The sequence below is a fragment of the Diplotaxodon limnothrissa genome, linkage group LG6 (genome assembly GCF_057381915.1).
Source record: "Diplotaxodon limnothrissa isolate DT_005_m linkage group LG6, D_limnothrissa_male_GT1.1, whole genome shotgun sequence".
NCBI lineage: Eukaryota > Metazoa > Chordata > Actinopteri > Cichliformes > Cichlidae > Diplotaxodon > Diplotaxodon limnothrissa.
In genome coordinates, this window is record NC_140601.1 from 5,190,182 (window position 1) to 5,212,645 (window position 22,464).

Sequence of the window (22,464 nt, forward strand, 5' to 3'; positions counted from 1 at the left end):
CCTCGACCGATCGATTTATCACCGATCTAATGTTCGCTGATGATAGCGCCATTTTTGCCGAAGACGACACCGAGGCAACTCACATCCTCTATGACATCGCCCGGCACTCCAAACTGTACGGCCTCAAGGTTAACGCCGAGAAGACCAAAGTCCTGACCACCGACGGCTCACCAACGATCGTCCACCTTGATGGTGTGCAGATCAAACAAGTCCAACAATTTCAATATCTGGGGTCCCTCGTCGAGGAGAAGAAAGTGGCATCATCAGCGGAGATACGCTCCAGAATTGGGCAGGCGGCGGCAGCATTCGCCTCCCTGCGCTGGTGCGTCTGGAAGAAGAACAACTTCTCATTGGCGACAAAGATCCGCCTTTACCGAACCCTGATCCTGCCCATTCTACTTTACAGCGCAGAGACGTGGACAATGCTCAAACACGACCTGAGCAAGCTCGAAGTTTTCCAAATGTGTTTCCTTAGATGCATTCTCGGCGTGGCATGGCCCTGTATTCAACAAGAGGATGAGACAGCTGTACATTATTAAAACTGTCTCTTGGATGGAGAGATGCCCCCAAATCACAAACTGGGAAGTACATCTGTGGGATTGCTTTGTGTTTAAACCTGTACAAGTACAAGACTAAGTGTAAGCATATGTGTACAATGGGATAGCAAGAATGTCTGAGGTGGAAGAATTTGCCATACATGGAGAATAAAATGGCAAGAAAAATAATAACAAGAAAGCCAAGACTGAAGAAAAAGTCCAAATGACAGAGCTTAAAATGTACAAGTGCCAAACACAGACTACTGCAGAACAAGTGAGAGGCCAGGGAAGGAGGATAAGGTTAGACAGAGACAGAGCTGTTTTCAGTGGAGAGCCACATGTCACTGGGCTAAGGATTGTCCTGAAAAGTAGGAAACTGAGGCTGCTTACTCGTGTGAGAAGGGGAGGGGTGATAAGACACTGCAACAAAAGGTAAAAAAGTAAAACAAGAGACACAGATGCAATAAAAACAAGACAGACATTTGCGCAATGAAACCCAGATTAATGACACACACAATTATTGTGTGCAATGAAGATGAAATGAAGACCAGCTTACACTTATAAACATGGCCATATCTCAGATTGCGGCTAAAAAATGCCTGACAGACACACCTGTTATCAAAAGCTAAGCCTACTACTTATAAAAACTTGATACAATTTCTGCTCTGGGGTGCAGGAGAACAGGTTGACTTTTGGAAATATGTGATGCTATAGAATCAGTGATCAGACAAGCAGACTGGAATCAAAAACCAAAACTTTTTATTAAAACTGTAGGAACGGAAGATATTCCAGTGACTAAACAATATACAAAAGATTTACAATGCAAAGAAATTGAATGTGGATCTTTTAAACAAACATTCCTGTTGTCGCCATATTGTCCAGTCAACTTGTTGGGTTGAGAGTCTATGTGTTAACTTCAATTTACAACACAATTGTCAGTGTGTCAGGGAAAGATGACTTGATAATAACACAGTGAGCAAAATGTTGCAGATGGTTAAATATCATGCTGATCTGCTGCTGTAAGCGTATGAGTAGAGACTCCAACAGATTGCTGCGTTTCCTGTTTGTGATGAACTGGTGAGGCTTGTACAACAACACACACACATTCATCAGACTACACAGTAACAAGCTGACCTCATGTAACACCACGTGTGTTTAAGGGGGGTTGATGAACAGTTTTTTTAAATATATTTTTTTAATATTTTATTTTTGGCTTTTTTTGCACAGAGCAGTGAACATTAAAGCAGAGGGAGAGAGAGAAAGGGGAAGACATGCGACAAAGCCCTGCAGCATATCGTTCATCCCAGTGAGCTAAACCGGTACCCGGGTTAATGAACAGTTTGAGAAAGTACAGAGAGAAACAGGAAACTGAGAGAGTACAAACAGGCAGTGTATACTGGAAAATACATAAGTGTAATTCTCACTGATGAACAAAACTATTTTTACAGAACAAAAACTGAACAAGATGATTGTCAAGATATGTTGCCACGGTTAAAACCAGTACAACAGTACAAACAATGGGAAGAAACTGACATTCCAGGGGTAAAGCACTGTAATGGGGTGTTTGGGAAGCATCTAACAGCATATGATTGTGTTGTAAGAACTGTTCACCTGCTGAAAAAAAGTTCTCTGTATACCCAGTTGGAGCTATGCCAGTTGGCCCCTGACTCTCCAGAATTGTGTGATATTGCGTAGCACTTATGGGCAAATAGTAAATATGATATGGGGGGAAATGAAAGGCGCTCTTTCATTGGTGGTGACTGGTAAGTCTGAGTTAAGACCATGTAAGCATCACTAGAAGCAGTTAATGTCATGGACTGTGTGTGAGGCAGGCAGGATTGGACCCAAAAAGCAGACTTGGCAGGCAGGACTTAACACAAAAACAGAGCTTTATTGCTGGAATGTTGAAGCAACAAAACTGAACTGGAGAATACAGGAAACTAAACCAACACAGCTGGGTATGAGGAAGATCGCGACCCAGGACAGAGGGAGACGCAGACATAAATACACATGAGGGAACAAACCACAGGAGGGAACACAGCTGAACATGAACTAATGAGAGTGAGGAAACAAAACTGAAATGCACTGAACATGGAACGCAAGACTGTCACAATAAAACAAGAAACAAAGAGACGCAGACTGACATGAGCTTGACAATAGAGCATGGATGTGTGGCCCAGGCCCATAGAAAACAGGTCTGGCCCAGAACTGGCACCAAGCTGGCACTTCTGACTGACTGGTGTCAGAAGTTGCAAGGTCTGGCAATGATGGCACTATTTATGTTCCTATTTTAGTTAGAAGACCCAAATCCCATGTTGCAATACTATACTGCTATGGTAGCCAATGTTTCAAATGCAGGTTTGACAGGTTTGTGAGTGTACACTTTATCCAAAACCTAGTAACAGTTTAGTCATCTTTGCCAGTGGGTGGCAATAGCTGAGGCGGTAGAGCAGGTCACCTACTGATCAGAAGGTTAGTGGTTTGATCCCTGGTTCCTCCAGTTTGCATGTCAAGAGTGTGAATGTGTATCAATGTAGTTAGGAAGCACTCAGTTAAAAGAAAGTGTGTGATTGGGTGAGTGTGGTATGTTGTATAGAGCACTTTGAGTAATCCGGGAAACTCGAAAAGCACTATAATCAGTCCATTCACTGTCTGAACAGAGTTTTGTCATGTTACTTTTGCACTGTTTTGCATGTTCTGGCACATGTTGTTATTACATGCCTTGATTAAGGTACACATTAGGCTGACATCTGGGGCCAGAGCTGAAACTGTTCTGGGCCAGCACAGGGCCTGCAGTGTGTCTACAACTGGCCCGTGGCTCCACACCACTTACAGATGGCCCACATACCGCAAAGAATGACGGCCCTTTGGTGGCCCAGATCAGGTTTGCCAGAGGTAATCCACACATGGACCAGCACAGGACCACCAGTGTGTATACAACTGGCTTTGTGCTGGCCCATGTGTGGGCCACCTCTGGCAAACCAGGTCTGTCCACCAAAGGGCCGCCATTCTTTGCGGTATGTGGGCCATGTGTAAGCACATTGTGTGGGCAAGATCCGGGCCATACCAATTTTGCTATGTGGGTATGTGCTGATTCCACTCAGGTGTGCCAACCTCCCCCATAGCCCCGCCACAGTCACCTATCTGAGACATATGATCACGTCCAACAGTAAGTCACTGTCTCTGAAAAGGATTACTGGGAATCAATCCATTCCAAAACCTCAAAAACTGACAAATCATTCATTGTGGACCACTCTACCACATTCTGTATCTCTGATCCTTCTGCAAAAAACAACTAACTTGATATTTCCAGTAGCACAGTCTGGTATTAGCTACTTAAAAGATGCACTGTGCTACACCATGCTGGGTTTAACACAGTAGGTGTTTTAACCTTGACATTTGACACTACTCCCCACAGAAGCAGATGGTAAACCACATGATTGCATAGTAGCTATATCTGAAATCCGTTCGCCTAGATCTACAGGACACACCACTGGCTAATTCTGATCAGGTGGTCATTGTGTATGGTTTGACATCATGCAACCCAATCACTGGTAAAAATCGAGTAGGATGAGTGTGCGTTGATGGGAAAACAACTAACTGTAAGCTGTGTTTAATGCCATGATGCACCTCATTATCAGACTGATGCTTACATGACACATGAGGATTTAAACTCCTGACTGCTTAATAGACACAGATTGTCCACACAATCTGTGTTTTTTTTGTTTTTGGTTAACGCTTGTGCAAAGACTGTCCATGCAATACTTATCCCTTTGCAAAAGTTTTAACTTTCTTTTAATAAAACAGTTTTGATGCTCAGTTTTTTTTCCACAACAGAACACAAACACATACACATGCGCATAAAAAAACCAAAAACAACAAAGGAGTCAGGACAGGAAGCCAGATAGTGGTCTTAAACCACGAGAAAAACAGACAAAAAGAGCGTTCCTATACCCCTACCCCCACCCCATGTTAAAACTTATCATTTAATCTTCTCTGTGCAGCCGTTAGTCCATAGCAAACCAAGATGCAGTAAGAAGCAGCAGAAATCACGTTTGTCACATTGCAGGAGTGTGGCATGTAGCCAGAAAAGATAAGACAAAATGAATGCATTATTTTCTTCTGTATATCACAGCAGTGTGATATGAATCAAGATATCTAAAATTATCACAAGATTCAAGGTCAATAAGTGAAAACAAAACAAAGATACTGCTAAAGTTCGTAAGTGGTCCTTTTGCTCATACTGCTAATAGAAGAAAAATAAATGTTTTGCAGTTTAGCTTATATGAAATTGGAAGTGCATTCTTGTCATGTTTCACACAATATATATATTGTTAGCTTGGCCGTCAAAGAGAAATTTGCCTTTTAAATTTCCCAAATAGTTTTAATTTGATTAACACAGCACAAAACATACATATACTGATAGCAATGTAATCGAAACAAGCTCCACCTCAACGGATTATTTCAGAAGGGTATTTTAGATTTGTCAGAAGAAGTCTTAGCACAGTTGAGTGCAGTTGCAACCCCCCCCCCCCCAAAAAAAAAAAAAAAAACCTGATGCCTACTGTCGGAAAATCTCTCAGTACAGCTTTCTGTCTCAGGAAGAGGTTGAGCAAGCATCACACTTTTTGCAACCTGACCTTTTTTATACTGCAGGTTGAGGCGGTAAGTTTACTGTGCAGGAAACGCACTCAAGGTCTGACTGGCCGCAAGCTGTTTTTAAGTCTCTGAGGGGATGACGTCTAGAAGGTATGATAACAGCATCAGTGCAGCACTTTGCATGCATGGACATGCAGATCTGCTGACATAAAGTCCTTTTCATGTCAGACATGCTACAACAACAACCTCTCTTGGTCGCCCACATAACACATCATTTATATAAAATCATTCACATATTTCCACCATGATTAGGACATGATTAATCTTCTGAAGACTATTCAAAATGGAATTTCAGACAAATTTATTGCTAACCTATTGGTTTATTTTGCTGAATTCATACTGCATTAGAACTTTCTGACAAGAATTCAGCTACTTTCAGTGTTAAAGCATTTACCTTTAAACTGTAGTGCTTCACTAAAAAGACCAGTAGATTTTACTGTTAACTTTGATTGCTGATCAGTTTTACTTGTTGAACATCTTGATGCTTGCTCAATCATCCAAGTAAGCACATCCCAGAAAGTTGATTCTGTACTTCTGGACAAAGTGAAAATACTACGTCCAGATGAATAGAATCAACTTCTGTGATATCTGTTGATTCATTTTTAAAACTTTTTAAGCTATGCTCATTTTGCCTAACAAACAAAACCCAGGATAACAATATAAAAGTCTCTAATTAGCTCTTTATCATCTACTTGAGGAAAAGGTTTGTCATCACTGATACGGAAGTAGGCACAATGTGTGAAATCCTCACAGCTCATTAGCCTTCAGCCCCTGACATCAAAAACAGTTGATGTCAGAAATATTTAAGACTGTGGTCTCAAAATGATGAGTATATGCTCCACTACACCTACAAAGGAATCCGTTGCTCTAGCAACATTGAACAAGAGGCAGGTGGTTGAATTATGGATGGTGTTGGTGAAGTAGGAGAGGTGTTACCAATGTACTCACAAGCTTTACTTTGTGCTGGTAAGAGCACTGGAATGTGGTTACCATGGTGACATTATAGTTAAGATAGTGACAACATAAAGCTGATGACTTCCCTAATGCCGTGGAAACCATACATTTGTTTTTTTGGTGAGTGCATGTGTCTTTATCTAGTGTACGAGAGAGAGAGTGTGAGAGAGAGTCTGAGGCTGAACAGTGAGTGACATGTTGCTTTCCTGCAACAGACTGCTGCATCATTACAGTTCTATGTGACATTGTGCTTGACGTCTCTTAAGCCTCCCCCACCTTTGAGTCCCTCTTCATCACCTCTTCTCTCTTCATTTTCCTCATTTCCTCATTTCCTGTTCTTATTCTTCCTTTATATGATAAAGTATATAAAATATATTATCTTGGTCAGTGTTTAACAAAGCTAAAAAGGTCACGGTGATAGATCATTTATATTTGCCATCACACAATCAAGTACAACCTGGATTTACCACAGGAAAGATTTTTGAATATTTTATTATATATTGTTTTCATTTTATCCAATGATGTATCGTTTTAACCACAAAAAAAGAGTTTAAAGTGGATTATTTTTCTCAAAATCAACATTAGATCATATGTTAAAAAAATGCTCTTGCTCTTAGATCTGGTAGCATTCAGGATATGACTTGAACATCGTCACCAGCACAATAATATCAAGCTTCCTGTACATGTGTTTAATTGCTAGATATATAAAGCTGTAACTCTCTGAAGTGTGGTTTAAAGTTTGAACTTTGCTCCAAATACTTGTCACATCTCCATAATAACTTTTTTAACCCAGAAAAATATGAGATTAAAAGTCTTGTTTGCAAAAGTCTCCTGGCCAAGACAGATATCAGCTGAATCAGCAACATGCGACAAAGAGTGAAAATCCATAATTACTACCACATTTTTAACTAATGCATAATCATGGGAAAGAAATGTAAGAGTGTTCATCTATAAAATGCTGAAATAGGAAGCAAGCAACATTTGCAGTGTCTATATAAGGAGTGCCCGTTTACCGCTTTTGTTACAGCGGATACTTCTCTGTAGTCTTTAATAATATGTTGCTGAAGTGTGGTTTCTATTAGAGTACTCCAAATAGCATACCTAGGTGCACAGCCGTCACGCTACACCAGGCAGGAAAACTAAGTACTTTGCTCCAGATAAATAAAAAAGTAGGATCTGACAAAGTAAGAAAAAGGACTATAATATACACATGGAAGGATAATTCAGAAACAGATCAGAGGTGACGGCAGAACAAAGGGGGAAGCAATTAACAACAGCTGAAAATGCTATATGGATGTAGCACTATTACATTGCTCATTGGTTTTGGACTCAACTGGCATTTTGAATATTAATGTTTTGTCTATCATGTTGTTTTTGGATCCAGAATTTATCTTATATGGATGAAAGAAAGGCATCCTAATTTTGCAGCTAATGCTAGTTACCTAGAAAGATACACTCATAAACTGTCACAGACCCGGCTCTGGAGGACTCAGGGGTCCATGAGCAGTGGTTATTATTATTGTTATTATTATTATTATGACTATTATTTGGGGTCTGTGTCGTCTACTGTTTTGTCCACGTTTGTATGTAGAGTGCGTGTGTCTGCTTCTCTCTCTCTCTCCCCCCGTCCTCGGGGCTGTTGACGGAAGCGCGCGTCGTGGGAGAGGCGTGTCCGGGCGACTGTCGTCATCGGGAGTCCCTCTTTGCTCTTGCAGCTGATTACCTGACCAGCTGGTGGTAATCATCCCTCCCGGCTAGGAAGAGGTATTTAACCTGGACTCGTGGCGACAGTCGACGTGGGATTATTACTCTTGACCGGTATAGTCCGTGCTAGGCGTGTGGTCTTGATAGTCGGCTAGCGTGTGTGGCTAATTGTGGTTTTCCCTTCTTCCTCCAGGAAAGTCGAGCGAAGAAGCGAGTTGGGGAGCACACAAACTAAGGGAGCTACAGCACGGGACGCACTGGGAGCAAGGGATGAGCACCATTGGCAAATTACATCTCTGAGTTAATTGTTGGACTTACCTGTCTATTCACTGTAAATAAAGTGTTTTGGGTCCTACTTTCCTCATCCCCGTGGTCTGCCAGCCAGACCGTGACACAAACTGTATTAGTACAACATGGAAACACAAATATCAACTCATCCTTGAATCTTGAACCTTGAACCATCAGTGAAAAATAATGGATAACAAAACACTAGAATTGCCTTCATTAAAACTGAAGCATAAACGTCTTGGATCATCTGTATTACAAAGAAAATCCACAACCATAAACTATAAAAAAATGCTCCAAAATATGGCGACAACAGGCACACAGTGATGAGGTCTAGCAAATTTCATTCAAAACATCTGTCAACCAAACCCCTAGCTCAATTATCCAGGAGGATGACTTAGAAAAAAATCAGCCCACTTGGAGTTGTTATGAGGGTCAAGCTACCGCTATATATTGTGTCACAGGCCAGGTGGAAGAAAAGCAAAGCCAAGAGAACTAAAGGTCAATTCAAGCTGTTCTACCATGGTGTAGATATAAAGAAAAATGGAGAAGGGATAATCTTGAAGAAAGAGTATGTGAATTCCATTGTGGAGGTAAAGAGTGTCAGACAGGATGATGAGTTTGAAGCTGGAAATTAAAAGTGTGATGGTAATTCTTCTCCACAAAACAACTGGATTAAGAAACAAACCAAAGGAAAAGATTCTGGAGTGAGTAGGATGGAGTGGTAGAGAGTGTCCTCAGGGGGGAGAGACTGGTGATTGGAGACTTTAATGGACAGGTAGGTGAAAATGAGATGATAAGGAGGTGTTGGGTACACCTGATGCTGTTAAGAAGAAGAAATAAGTGAAGACAGAGCCAAGGACTAAGTAGCAAAAGTTGAAGAAGGAAGAATGTTGCACATACTTCAGTTAGACTCTGGGTGGTAGGAAACAGCTACCAAATCAGTTACCATATCTCACAAACAGCTTCTTCCCTTGGGCCATTGTCAACAAAAACTATCCCCCCATATCCCACCTTACCCCTGGCCACTCATCTCACCAATCGGAGCCATGCTATGAATAACCCCGCTCACAAATTGACTTTATTCAGATTGTCTTCTCTTTGCACTACTTCCAAGCATGTTGCACCTTGTTCTCCAATGTGTGCCTTTCTCTTATTTTTGTATATATTTCTCATTTTGTATGTATACCTCTTGATTGTATATATTTCTCCTGTTTCCTATTTATTCCTGCTGTCTTTCAACACAGTTGGTGTGGAGCACCCACAATGTTACAGTACATGATCAATGACAATAGCTATTCAATTCAATTCAGATAAATTCAATTCAATTTTATTTATACAGCACCAAATCACAACAACAGTCACCTCAAGGTGCTTTATATTGTAAGGTAGTCCCTACAATAATACATAAAGAGATAAACCAACAATCATATGACCCCCCTATGACCAAGCACTTTGGAGACAGTGGAAAGGAAAAAACAGGAGGAAACCTCCAGCAGAACCAGGCTCATGGAGGGGCGGCCATCTGCCATGACCGGTTGGAGTGAGAGAAGGAAGACAAGACAAAAGACATGCTGTGGAAGAGAGACAGAGATTAGAATCTAAAGACACCCTGGTGGTTTGGAAGAAGTAATTACTGAAGTTAACTTAGGAAGATCAACTGGAGAAAAAAAAGTGAAGAGCTAAAATTATTAACAAGATAATCGACCTCTGTGGGAGTAGTGTTCAGGTAGCTGCTCTGCTCTGTGTTGGTACAGGGTATTGAAGATGATAACAGTGGGTGGATTATATTCTTAGACTTAGTTACAGCACTTTCAGAAAGACGTCTACTGTGATGAAGTCTACTCTCCACTGCTGTGTAATCAATTATTGTAAATGTAAATGTTATCAGGAAATGATCAGACAGGAGAGGGTTAAATGTTCAGTTTCTATGCCGTATGTTAAAACAAGATCTAGAGTGTGATTAAAGTGGTGGGTGGGTTCTTTTATATTTTGAGAGAAGCCTAAGTCTAATAACGGATTAAATGCCATGTTGAGGTTGTCATTTTTAGCATCTAAATGGATGTTAAAATCACCCACAATAATTATTTTATCTGAGCTGGGAACTAAATCAGATAAAAAGTCTGAGAAATCAGACAGAAACTCTGTGTAAGGCCCAGGTGGATGATAGATGATAACAAGACTGGTTTCTGAGTTTTACAGCTAGGGCAAACAAGACTAAGGATCAGGCCCTGTGCTTCAAGGATGCTGGTAGTTAGAGTTATTCGGGGGTGTTGATTCATTTAAACTAAAGTAATCATCCTGCTGTAACCAGGTTTCTGTAAGGTAGAGTAAATCAATTTGTGGATCACTTATTAAGTCACAGTAGCATAACCACGACAGACCCGATGACCGCAGGTTCATGCTTTTGAGCATTTCACACATTTTATTCTTCTGGTTGCTGTTCACAAGCTCAGCTGCAGCTCAACAGCTGCAAACCACATACACCACAACAACAACCACACACTCAGGACCCAGTACTATTTATGCAGGGCAGCACGATGAGCCCATTGCAGTGTGTTGGCTTCTCCTGCAGCTGTGCCACAACCGTGCCCCCCACATTCATGTACTAACAGAGACTTGGAAGAGAGATACCTAATGTTTAATAATCCATATTCCACTGTTTTACTCTTTGATGCTGTTGAGGATACTCTATTTTTCTTTCTTTGCAATTTTTTATGTTTAAGTTGTTTTTTGTCAAAGGGGATGTGGTTTAGGGGGATAACGGGAGGACAGAATTTGCAGAGAGACGACGAAGACTTCAACTTTGCCTCCTGATCCCAACTCTGGATAGCCACATTTTAGGGGGGGTTAATAAATTTGACTAGATTTCTAGAAATGAGAGCTGCTCCATCCAAAGTGGGATTGATGCCATCTCTTCTAACAAGACCAGGTTTCCTCCAGAAAGTTTCCCAATTATCTATTCTATTCATTTCTATTCTATTCTATTCTATTCTATTCTATTGTACTCTATTCTATTCTATACTAGTCTAGTCTATGAATCATAAGTACATACAGTTGTAGCGCAGAGGGAAACGGCCAAGAAGAGGTACTCAGGTACTCACCGAATAACTAGTCAAAGATTTTGAGTTGGTGATGTGCGTCAAGTTAGGATGATTAAGGACAAAATGGAAGTGTGCTAACAAGCCAATAATGTGCTGAGAAGACTAGGGGTGTGTTTGAGGAGCTGATGAACATATAAAATGAATGCGAAAGAAGGACAGTTGGTAAATCAAGAAGAGTACAGGTGTAATAGGATAGTTAGTAATAGGAAGTGAGGGCAGCTATGAAGAAGATGGAGAGTGGACAGGCAGCTGGTACTTACGATATACCTGTGGAGAAATAGAGATCTCTAGGAGACAGGACAGTGGAATCTTTGACTAGACTGTTTAACACAATCTTGGAGAGTGAGGGGATATCTTAGGAACAGAGATGTGCGGCAGTACCAATTTTCAAAATCAAGGGTTACAACTACAGAGGGATAAAGCTGATGAGCCATATCATGAGTGGAGAGGTGACAACAACAAGCAGTATACCCTTATGCCAAGAAAAAGCACTACAAATGCAAAGTTTGCCTTGATTGTGCTGATGGAGAAATATAGAGATGGTCAGAAGAAGTTAAGACGTGTATTTGAGCATATAGACAAAACATATGAAAGGGTTTCAAGAAAGGATCTGTGCTACTGCATGAGAAAATTATTTTTGATGACAGAGAAATACACTATATTTCCAAAAGTATTTTGGTATTCAGCCATCAAAATAATTTAATTCGGGTGTTCCAATCACTTCCATGGGCACAGGTGTATAAAATGAAACACCTATTCCACAGTCATCTGTTAGTGGTGTTGTAACAAAGTGGAAATGATTAAAAAATGACAACAACTCAGCCACAAAGTGGTAGGCCATATAAAGCTATCAATAGCTACAGACCTCCAAACTTCAAGTGACCTTCAGATTAGATCAAGAACAGTGTGCAGAGTGCTTCATGTAATAGGTCTTTTGCACTGATAAAACAAGGAAAGAATCTAGAATTAACATCTGACAAAACAAAATGCTGACATTGACAGGAAAGCACGTTCCTTGAAAAAACGGAAAATTCACAATACATGGACCACAAGCTGTAAAGTATTCATAAAATCAAAGGAACACTGGAACAAGCCAAAGTGTTGGTCATCAGAAACATTGAGGAGCTGGACAAATACTGATGTTCATCTTAAACTAGAGGTATGAATACACATGTGACGTGACACACAACACCCCATATGGCACAGTCTAAAAGATCTTCTTCTGCATCCAGCAACAAAAACAATATAATTCAATGGAATACTGTTTATGATAAACTGAAACTGAGAACATTTCAGTACACAGACTATAATGTTCTGGACTTGGAAAAGCATATAGGCCAGGAAATTATAATTAATAATATATATAATAAATACTTATCAATATACAATAGACACTAGAGTTCAAAGGTTCTCTGATGTCTGGAGAGATGTGCACCTTAATACACAGTCACCGCAAAAACACACTACAACCAGTGCAACACAGCAGGCAAATGAGCTGCCTTTCAATCCTTGCCTACAGATCATCAGAGGAGATTTTGGCTGTAAGATACACACCACAGAGAAGTCAGAAGCCATCAGAGAGCAGACTAATTAAAAAAACAAAACAAAAATAAAGTTGGTAGTAGTTGAAATGTGGACTAAAATTGTGTTTGTCATCAGGAAGAGGTCTATGACTTCATCCTTTACCTGTAAACCTATTAGGAAAAGTCAAAATTGTCTTTATATGCCCTCGCTACCTTGCTTGTCTTTTTATAAAGTGGAAGGAAGCTTCCAGTAGCAAACTCAAAATACAAAAACATGCAAAAGCAAATTTTGCCGAATGTACTGAAGAGTTAAAACATGTTCTGGATGTTTGATGAAAGGAAGGAGGGCCATAACAGGCACAGAAGTCTATTGCATTCATTTATGGTGACCAGGGCTCGCAAAATTTCAAAATCCCTGGTAGACCTTCGGGCAGGGACTCTTCAGTTTTTGGTAGCCCAAAATAAATTTAAGTAGCCCAAAAAAAAGAGCAATTTTTTGATTGATGTTTTGTTTCCTGCTTGGTTTCCTTTACAATATTATACATTAAAGTATAATATTGTAACGGAAACAAAACATTAATCAAAAAATTGTTGAAACACAAATATGGGCAGAAATCTGTACCATCAGAAACTGAATATGAATAAGTTAAATTTGAATTTGAATTGCTCAGATTGACTCTGAATTGTAACTTGAATAAATGTTTTTAAAAACTGAATATGAATTATCCTAATTTGAGGGTACAAGATGACAACTTTGGAATTCTACTAGAAACAGTCGATCATATTTGTTTGTCAAAGCTGAATCCAGGGCAAACTACGCTAAATTAGCGTTTTGAGCTAGCAGCTACAATAAGCATAAAAGTTACCGTACGGCTATCATTTGTTAACATGACGCTTGTTCTTATACCTGTGATACATTTATTACCAACCTGAGAGTTTATCCGCTGGTCATTCGACATGACGAATGACTTCTGAAATCTTAATTCAGCTCAAGACGCTGTAGATTCCTGTCAGTAACACTTTCGGTCCGCTAGTAAAACGTAGTTCTATTAATCTGCGCTCATTACTCTTGAACCGGAACCGGATGTAAGTCCCAAAAAGCTGAATTTTGGAACTGAAACTGAATGGTGAGAAGTGAATCTGAAATTATTCGAGAGCTAAATTTTTAAAGGATAAAATACGGTTTCAAAGCAAATTAATTCATTTTCAAAATATAAAATTCAATTTCAATTTAGTGATGATCATTTTCAGACCAATAAATTCAATTTCAAATTAGGATAATTCATATTCAGTTTTTAAAAGCATTTATTCAAGTTACAATTCAGATTCAATCTGAGCAATTCAAATTTAACTTATTCATATTCAGTTTCTGATGGTACAGATTTCTGCCCATACACAAATTACAACATTGAATAAAAATTACAATCATCAACTCAAATACTTGGTTCTAATTGAACAGAAATTTCTATGAACTTGTAAGAACTGTGTAGGACATGAATCAGTCTGTGTCAGATCCTGAATTTGAAATTTCCACTGAAGTCACGGGTAAGAGGCAAGTGGAACCAAGATCTAGGCCATTTGCTTTTTGAAGTTTGCAAAGACTGCTTTGAAATTTTGCCAGTGGTAGTTCACTCTTTGCAACATAGTACGCTGTTCTAAACAGATTTTTCAGGTTTATTTTTAGTATGTTATTTGCAATTGGTGTTTGTTCTGGGAAAGATATTGCAGACTGAGCAATAATGCATTTCTTGCATTTTTCATGGGTTCTAATGGGGGCCTTTCTTAAAATTACTGGTCCCAGTAACAAAGGCGCTTGTCGACTCAGAAATCGAGGGAGAACCAACAACACACCAGGCAGAACATTATGTTATTTACACGGGTGCACATAAGTGGTCCACATGTGCACATTCGCTGTCAAAATAAAAGACGCGCACCAGATAAGCCTACCACATAACTTTTCCGTTTTGTGGTAGGCTTTTCTTTTCCTGTCACTTCTTCACCAGGGTGAAGAAGATCTATGCCATTTGCTTTTTTGCAGGGTGAAGAAGTGGCTCAGCAGAACTAAAATATATATCCTGCTGCTTTTACACACACACTCACATAACGCTCAGCGATTCTCTGCACGATCAACCTCTCACATGTTTAAGCTTGCTGCGGGAGATTTCACTTGTCATGTTTGCATAGTAAGCTAACGATTGATAAGACGATGTCAGAGGAAATTATCGTCACTCACCAATCAGTACTGTCACTCTCTATCCGGTCGTTAAGCGATGACGTGACAAATCCTAGTCTGCGTTTAATATGGCTTTTGTGTTTGTTAACATGTTTAATATTTTGTATTTTCTTCTATTTCTAGAGTCACAGCTACGACAGTGCGACTCTAGGAGCCTGTGGAAAGGACTGCGGACTATAACGGACTATAAACGACCAGCTTCTTCAATGATGAATGCCGATGCTTCACTGGCTGATGAGCTGAACACGTTTTATGCTCGCTTCGACGGCGCAGCAATTAAAACAACAAACGGCTGCGCGCGCTCGGAGTGCACCAGTGAAGAAAATGCATTCGTCATCACAGAGCATGCCGTGAGGAACACCTTCAGGAGGGTGAACACCAGGAAGGCAGCAGGACCAGATGCAATCCCTGGCCGGGTCCTTAGAGCCTGCGCTGATCAACTAGCACCGGTGTTCACGGAGATCTTCAACCTCTCCCTGGCCCAAGCTGTGGTTCCCACGTGCTTCAAACGGTCCATTATTGTCCCTATTCCAAAGAAACAACAGCCCGCTTGCCACAATGACTACCGTCCAGTAGCACTGACTTCAATTGTGATGAAGTGTTTTGAAAGACTGATGAGAGATCACATCACTTCTTCACTTCCTCCCACCATCGACTCACTTCAGTTTGCTTACCGGACTAATCGTTCCACAGACGATGCCATATCTCACCTGCTCCACACATCCCTGAGTCACCTGGACACTGGCAGAGGGAATTATGTTAGGATGCTGTTCGTGGACTACAGTTCAGCATTCAACACAATAATTCCCTCTAAGCTTTTCACCAAGTTGACAGATCTAGGACTCAGCTCATCACTGTGTCAGTGGATCCTCAACTTCCTCACAGACAGACCCCAATCAGTGAGGGTAGGAAAACAAGTCTCCCCCTCCATCTCACTCAGCACTGGAGTGCCTCAGGGCTGTGTTTTAAGCCCCCTGCTGTACTCACTGTACACTTATGACTGTGTAGCCACATCCGACACCACCTCCATTGTCAAGTTTGCTGACGACACTGCTGTTGTGGGCCTGATCTCCGACAACATCGAGACGGCCTACCTGGAGGAGATTAGGAACCTGGAGACCTGGTGCCAGGAGAATAACCTCCTCCTAAACGTCAGCAAGACTAAGGAGCTGATCGTGGACTTCACTACAAAGCAGGCGAGGAATTACAAACCCCTCATCATCAGTGGCACGCCAGTGGAGAGAGTGGACAGTTTCCGATACCTGGGTGTCCACATCACTCAGGACCTGTCATGGTCCTGTCACATCAACACCCTGGTTAAGAAAGCCCGTCAGCGTCTCTTCTTCCTCTTAGAGACTTCCATCTGCCACTGAAGGTGCTCAAGAACTTCTACTCCTGCACCATCGAGAGCGTCCTGACGTCAAACATCTGCACCTGGTTTGGGAACAGCACCAAGCAGGACAGACGAGATCTGCAAAGGGTGGTGCGCTCGGCAGAACGCATCATTCAATCAGAGCTCCCTGACCTGCTGTCCATCTACACCAAGCGGTGCAAGTCCAAAGCTAGGAAGATTATGATGGACCTCTCCCATCCCAACAATGGACTCTTCTCACTGTTGAGGTCTGGGAAGCGCTTCCGCTCCCTTAAGGCCAAAACAGAGAGAATGAGGAGGAGCTTCTTCCCCCAGGCTATTCGGGCCCTGAACCAGGTGTAGGACTGGACTCTCCCAAACACGTCACTATAAGACTGGACTCTCACACACGTCACCACACGCACCACCACACATTTCCTATAATCCTATAATTCCTATAATTTATAATCCTTATCTTTATAATCTCTTCTGCTATTTGCACATTCTTTACTGTAAATTCCTAAGTTAATTTGTAAATTTTTGTAGTAAATTGTAAATATTGTAAAACTTTTCTTCTGTCATTTAATGGTCGGGCATTGTACAGCTACAAGCATTTCACCCCCATGTCATACTGTGTATGGTTGTGTGTGTGTGACAAATAAAATTTGAATTTGAATTTGAATTTGAATATTTAATCTCAAAAAGCTCCTAAAACAGTCAGTGATCACTGTTGACCTCCCTCGGCTTTTATTACCGCTAATCATTTATTTAAGCTCAGTTTTTAAAACCTTACGATGTAACTACAGCCCAGCACATGCAGCAGTATATGAATGACTAACCTCGTATTGTTGATGGATTATCTCAGTTGTTCTCCTGGCTGAAGTTTGGTCCTTTTACAGCATCCTGCCATGCGATTACATTTGTTCCTGACCTGAACACTCACGTTAACTTTTATCGAGTGGAAAAAAAAGTTAGCTTGTTTATATTATGCTAACATAGCTGTGTCGCTAGCGGTCACGTAGCACATCATTATATACCAGCTAGCCAAACTTCAGTAACCCTACAAACGTCACTGCTGTTTAGTTTTCTGTCTTCATTTATGCTGGGAGTGATAGCAGAGCTGTACGTTTTAATTTGTTTCCAAAACCCCGCAGTCAGGACATGCTATATTGTATTTAGATAGAAGCTAGCGAGCTAACTTCCTGCTAACTTCTAACTCCGTTAAATGTCATAAATTCCGTTTTCATGGATGCCTGGGTGTTAAACTCAATTGTTACACCTGGTAGAGCAGAACGCTGATCATTTTATTAAAGATGAAAGACTTTAGACAGTTTTTCAACTCTCAGTAATGCCATAGTGATCGTTTGATATATGGACCTGCAGCGGAGTTTAGGCCCAGACACGGCAGACTTAACGACCGGATACATAGTTCGCGCGATTGCAAAGTGAAAGCAAAACACAAGCGCAAATTCAAACCCGATTTCAATATGTCACATATTGGCTCACTGATGCCAATGACATAATTACCCAGCTACATTTCCGAAAGAATGCAAAAGCACTGACATATGCTCCTGGCTGCATGCCAAATATCCTTGGGCAAGATACTAACCCCATGTTTGCCTACTGGTGGTGGTCAGAGGGCCTGATGGCGCCAGTGTCCGGCAGCCTCGCCTCTGTCAGTGCGCCCCAGGGTAGCTGTGGCTACAATGTAGCTTGCCATTGCCTGTGTGTGTGTGAATGGGTGAATGACTGAATGTAGTGTAAAGTGCTTTGGGGTCCTTAGGGACTGACTAAAGCGCTATACAAATGCAGGCCATTTACCATATATTTTACCTTCCTATGATAGTCCGACGGGCAGGGTAGAGATAGATTTTGGTAGCCCGACTGGAAAAATCGCTAGCCCCGGGACGTCGGGTTAGCGATTTTGCGAGCCCTGGTGACTATATGCTGCTTATATCATCTGAATATAAGTACTCAATTAATGTGTTTTTTTACGGTATGAAGCCACAGCTTTGAGGTAGAACTCAATAACGGTATTTTGCTTGAGGAAAATAATGATCTGTCCAGACTAAGTTTGATAAACTGCTAAACAAATGTGTGTAATAAAAAATAGTAATAGTTCTTAGAACGATATGGTCTTCTTAAAAACAACATAGCTTAATATATGAGCAGGGCCCAGAAAGGAACTGACAGAAACACCAGGCGGGCAAAACACCAGCTACTGGTAGATAAAGCAGTCCCTCAAGTGACTGCTGAAAAAGCCGCTAGGAAAGCCTGGGGAGGCCACTAGAGTGGTGGAATATGTACACTACAGTGCAGATTCTATATCCAGGCTGAAACAGCAAAGATCCATGAGTAAATCAGGAATACGGACACTACTCATCATGTATGTTATGATGCAGAGTACACTTGCTGACTGGATGCACGTCTACAAGTTAACATATAAAGATCTCCATGGAGCTCAAAGGAAGGAAGAATGCGAACAAAAAGTTTTAACATATCCATTCATCCATTCATTTTCTTGCACTTATTCAATTCAGTTAATTCAAAAAATGATTCATCTTTAAATAGTTTCTAACCACCAGTCTGGGACATGGTATGGCTGGTGTGCTCATCCTGTTAGAAGTTCTTCTCACTCTCCACATATGCTCATAGCGTACATCTGCGGGTTTTCTATAATATTGTTGGTTTTTAACCTTACAATACAAAGAGAGTGGACTGTTCTGAATTATAAAATCACAAATGAATTAAACTGAGTTAACACGAAGCTCCGGACTGGTTAACTTCCAACACATTTTTCTTAAGCACGTTAGTGATCGTCGTGACGATGAAAACGGGTTACTGCCACTTGTTCCAAAGTTACGCCGTTTATGTAAATAATGACTGATAATAATAAATGTAGAAACTCATTTATATTCCACTCTGACTTTGTACTCTTTCATTTCTCTTGCTGTCTATTTTAATCATTAACATAATTTTCAGACCCTTCCAGTTGTTTGTAAATCGTATGAAAAAATGTTAAATATTTACATTTTATTTAGATACAGAAGGATTAATATTGTGTGCCTCACCTTCCCTCCGCTCCTGCGGTTCTCAGTGCACCCGTTCCCCGCTGCCTCCTCAGCGGCAGAATCCTCCTCCTCCTTCCCGTCCTCTAGCTCTTTTACACCGGTCTCTTGTTCCGTCCGGAGCCGCTTGGCGACCTGGTAATATCCTTCTTTTCTGTCTTCGCTCTCTTCCATCATAGAAGAGAGGAGAAAGTCACAAATTTTTGGTAAAAAGGAAGAAGAGACGTTGCACCTGCTACTCTCGCTGTCTCTCGCTGTCTCTCAGGTCAGCTCCAAAGATCGCCAAAACAGGAAGACGTCTTACATTGCTCATTGCGTGTCATGGTTTGTGTTGTCTTGCAGGCACACTTATTTTCTTACAACACTGGGTGGCTTTTTGTTGTTCTTGTTGTTCTGTTTTTTGTTTTTGTTTTTTGTTTTTTTATTGAAACAAATTAGACTTACCATTTTTGTAGACTCACCTTCACATACCCAAGAGGTAGTGATGGGAAGTCTGGGTCTTTTCTAAGATTCGTCTCTTTTGGCTTGCCTGCCTTAAACGCAGATTAAGCGGGTTTATATGTGTCCGTCTTTTCGGTTGCACAGATGGGGGAGAGCGGTTTTCACACGTGCCTCCTGTGCAGTCCCCCAAGATCCTGCGTGTTGCTGGACGCGGATGACGTACACCAGATAACATGTTAATAAATAAATAGATGTTAATTTTTCTCAAGGTCTAAAACTTCATTATGATCAAGATTGAAATGTTAATGCTAAAGAAATCTTAAATAAACGTTAAAAAAGCCTACAGTGCGATAGTAATAACATTGGAATAATACTGATTTATAGTTATCCCGTTATTATTGCTTGTTGATCTATTTATAGTTGGCCAGATCACCACATCAGGTTGAAAAATCATTGATTTATAGTTGAACAAATTAAAGCTGCTATCATTTAGACTATTCTGTAGCACCCCTCTCACAGTGGTACAATCTATGTGGCCACAACTGAAAAGTCACTGATTTATAGTTGAGGGGAAATTATTAAGCATAAGCAATTGCCAAGTTGATTGGTCAGACAAGTGGCTGTATCATAGGCTAGTTCACAAGAACAGGATAACCGCAATAAAAACTTTAAACAATGATGATAATAATAATAAAAATAATAATAATAATAATAATAATAATAATAATAATACTTGAAAACCAGAGACTGTAGTTGGATATTTTTAATAGTTTTTAATATGGTTTCACCTCAGCTGATGGTATGTTAACTTCGCTCTCTTTTGGCTGGCTCACAAACCAACAAGAAGATGAGCACGAGTGGCCCACAGACCCGTTTTGTACATACTTTGCACACTACCTCCATCTGACAACAGAGCAGGCAGACGGACAAGACCCTGGAGTAGAGCAGACAGCGAATGCGCACCCTCTGCCTACGCTGCTCTGATATATTTATTCTTCTTCTTTTTTTTTTTTTTTACCAATTATGTACTCAACCTTTCTGTCTCCAATATCACAGAAATGCAGCCAGTTGCTGCTTCTTTTGTGATCGTCTGCCAAAAAGTGATTTCTGGCGGTTCTATGTGTTTGTGTTTTTTTTATGCCAAATATCTTTGCTTATGTTGATAAACAGTCTGCAGTCAACAGGATTTACAAAGGGACTACATATAAAAAAAATTTAAATGAACTGTTTTGCAAGGATTTTTATGCATCTGCATTGTTGTATTTACAACCGTTTAAATACCGACAATCAACATTTTGGCAAATATGATAAACCACTTTTCGGCACAACACCAAATCCCCATCACTCTTAGCTGCTGGTGTGGCAGTTCTTATACAAGGCCCACTATGTTGATCACATAGGCATACCTAAAGTGCTGAATGTCGTTCATTTATTCAATAAATAGATACATGGAATAATTTAAGATTTTACATTTGTTATATTTTCTGTAGTAAATTTCTGAAAAACCTATTAATCTGCATGTGTAAACACGGATGTTGCACATATGCATGATGGTAAATGGCCTGCATTTGTATAGCGCTTTTCTAGTCCCTAAGGACCCCAAAGCGCTTCACACTACATTCAGTCATTCACCCATTCACACACTGGCGATGGTAAGCACACTGTAGCCACAGCTGCCCTGGGGCACACTGACAGAGGTGAGGCTGCCGGACACTGGCGCCACCGGGCCCTCTGACCACCACCAGTAGGCAAACATGGGGTTAGTATCTTGCCCAAGGATATTTGGCATGCAGCCAGGAGGCAGCCTGGGATCGAACCACCGACCTTCTGATTAGTGGCTGACCTGCTCTGCCACCTGAGCTACAGCCACCCACACCATGATATAAAAGAAAAGTATAAAACTACTACTTTCACATATTTAAAAAAAAAAAGATGGAGACAGCTCTGAGGGATATTACGGGGAAGCTTATTTAACTGTCCATATGTAATTTAAACAATTTTATAGTCGCATATAGTGCCCTGGCTCCCACCACCACCACACACATGCGTACTCAGGCAGACACAAACACACACATTCCCAGTTCAAATGGAATGCAGCATTAGATCATAAACTTTGCAAAAATCCATTGATCCAAATAGCCAATATCAATAGAGAAAAGCCCGCAGCCAAATAAAATAAGTAATATATATTGTTGAAAAAAACCCAACCTGGCCTGTACTGCTACACTTGCTAGCTGTGTCCCAATTTAGGCCCACTTCCTTTGCAGGCCGTGTTTAAAGGGTGATTACGTCACAGCGAGGCTACGAAGGCTGTTTTAAAAGTACTGTGGTTAATCTCGCTTATTTATTTAGCAATGCAAATTTAGCTCTACAATTAAGAACAATAAAACCTTTGGCGACATATCTGCAAAGTTTCTTAACATTAGTAATGGTAAGGTGCAAATATACCCTCCACACTGGTCTCTTCGCTCACGGCTGCACCATTATTGTCACACAGATGCAGCCATTTATATCCGCTGTTGCAGTATTCTCCTAAACCATAAGTGCTGCCACTCGGACAATATCGTGTCACAAAAACAACAACAACAAAAATGAAAAATACAGAA

General features: G+C 40.7%; 1 protein-coding gene across 2 annotated transcripts in view; it reads right to left on the bottom strand.

The window, feature by feature from the left end:
- Positions 1–19,594, bottom strand: part of LOC146629985 (heterogeneous nuclear ribonucleoprotein L-like) — a 44,335-nt gene extending 24,741 nt beyond the window's left edge. Inside the window, exon 1 of one of the 2 annotated variants that reach the window (XM_085356729.1) lies at positions 19,421–19,594. In XM_085356729.1, the coding sequence (XP_085212855.1) occupies positions 19,421–19,594 (174 nt within the window). The remainder of the gene's footprint in view (positions 1–19,420) is intronic. The other variant, XM_085356727.1, reaches the window with a different exon arrangement.
- Positions 19,595–22,464: the final 2,870 nt, after the last annotated feature.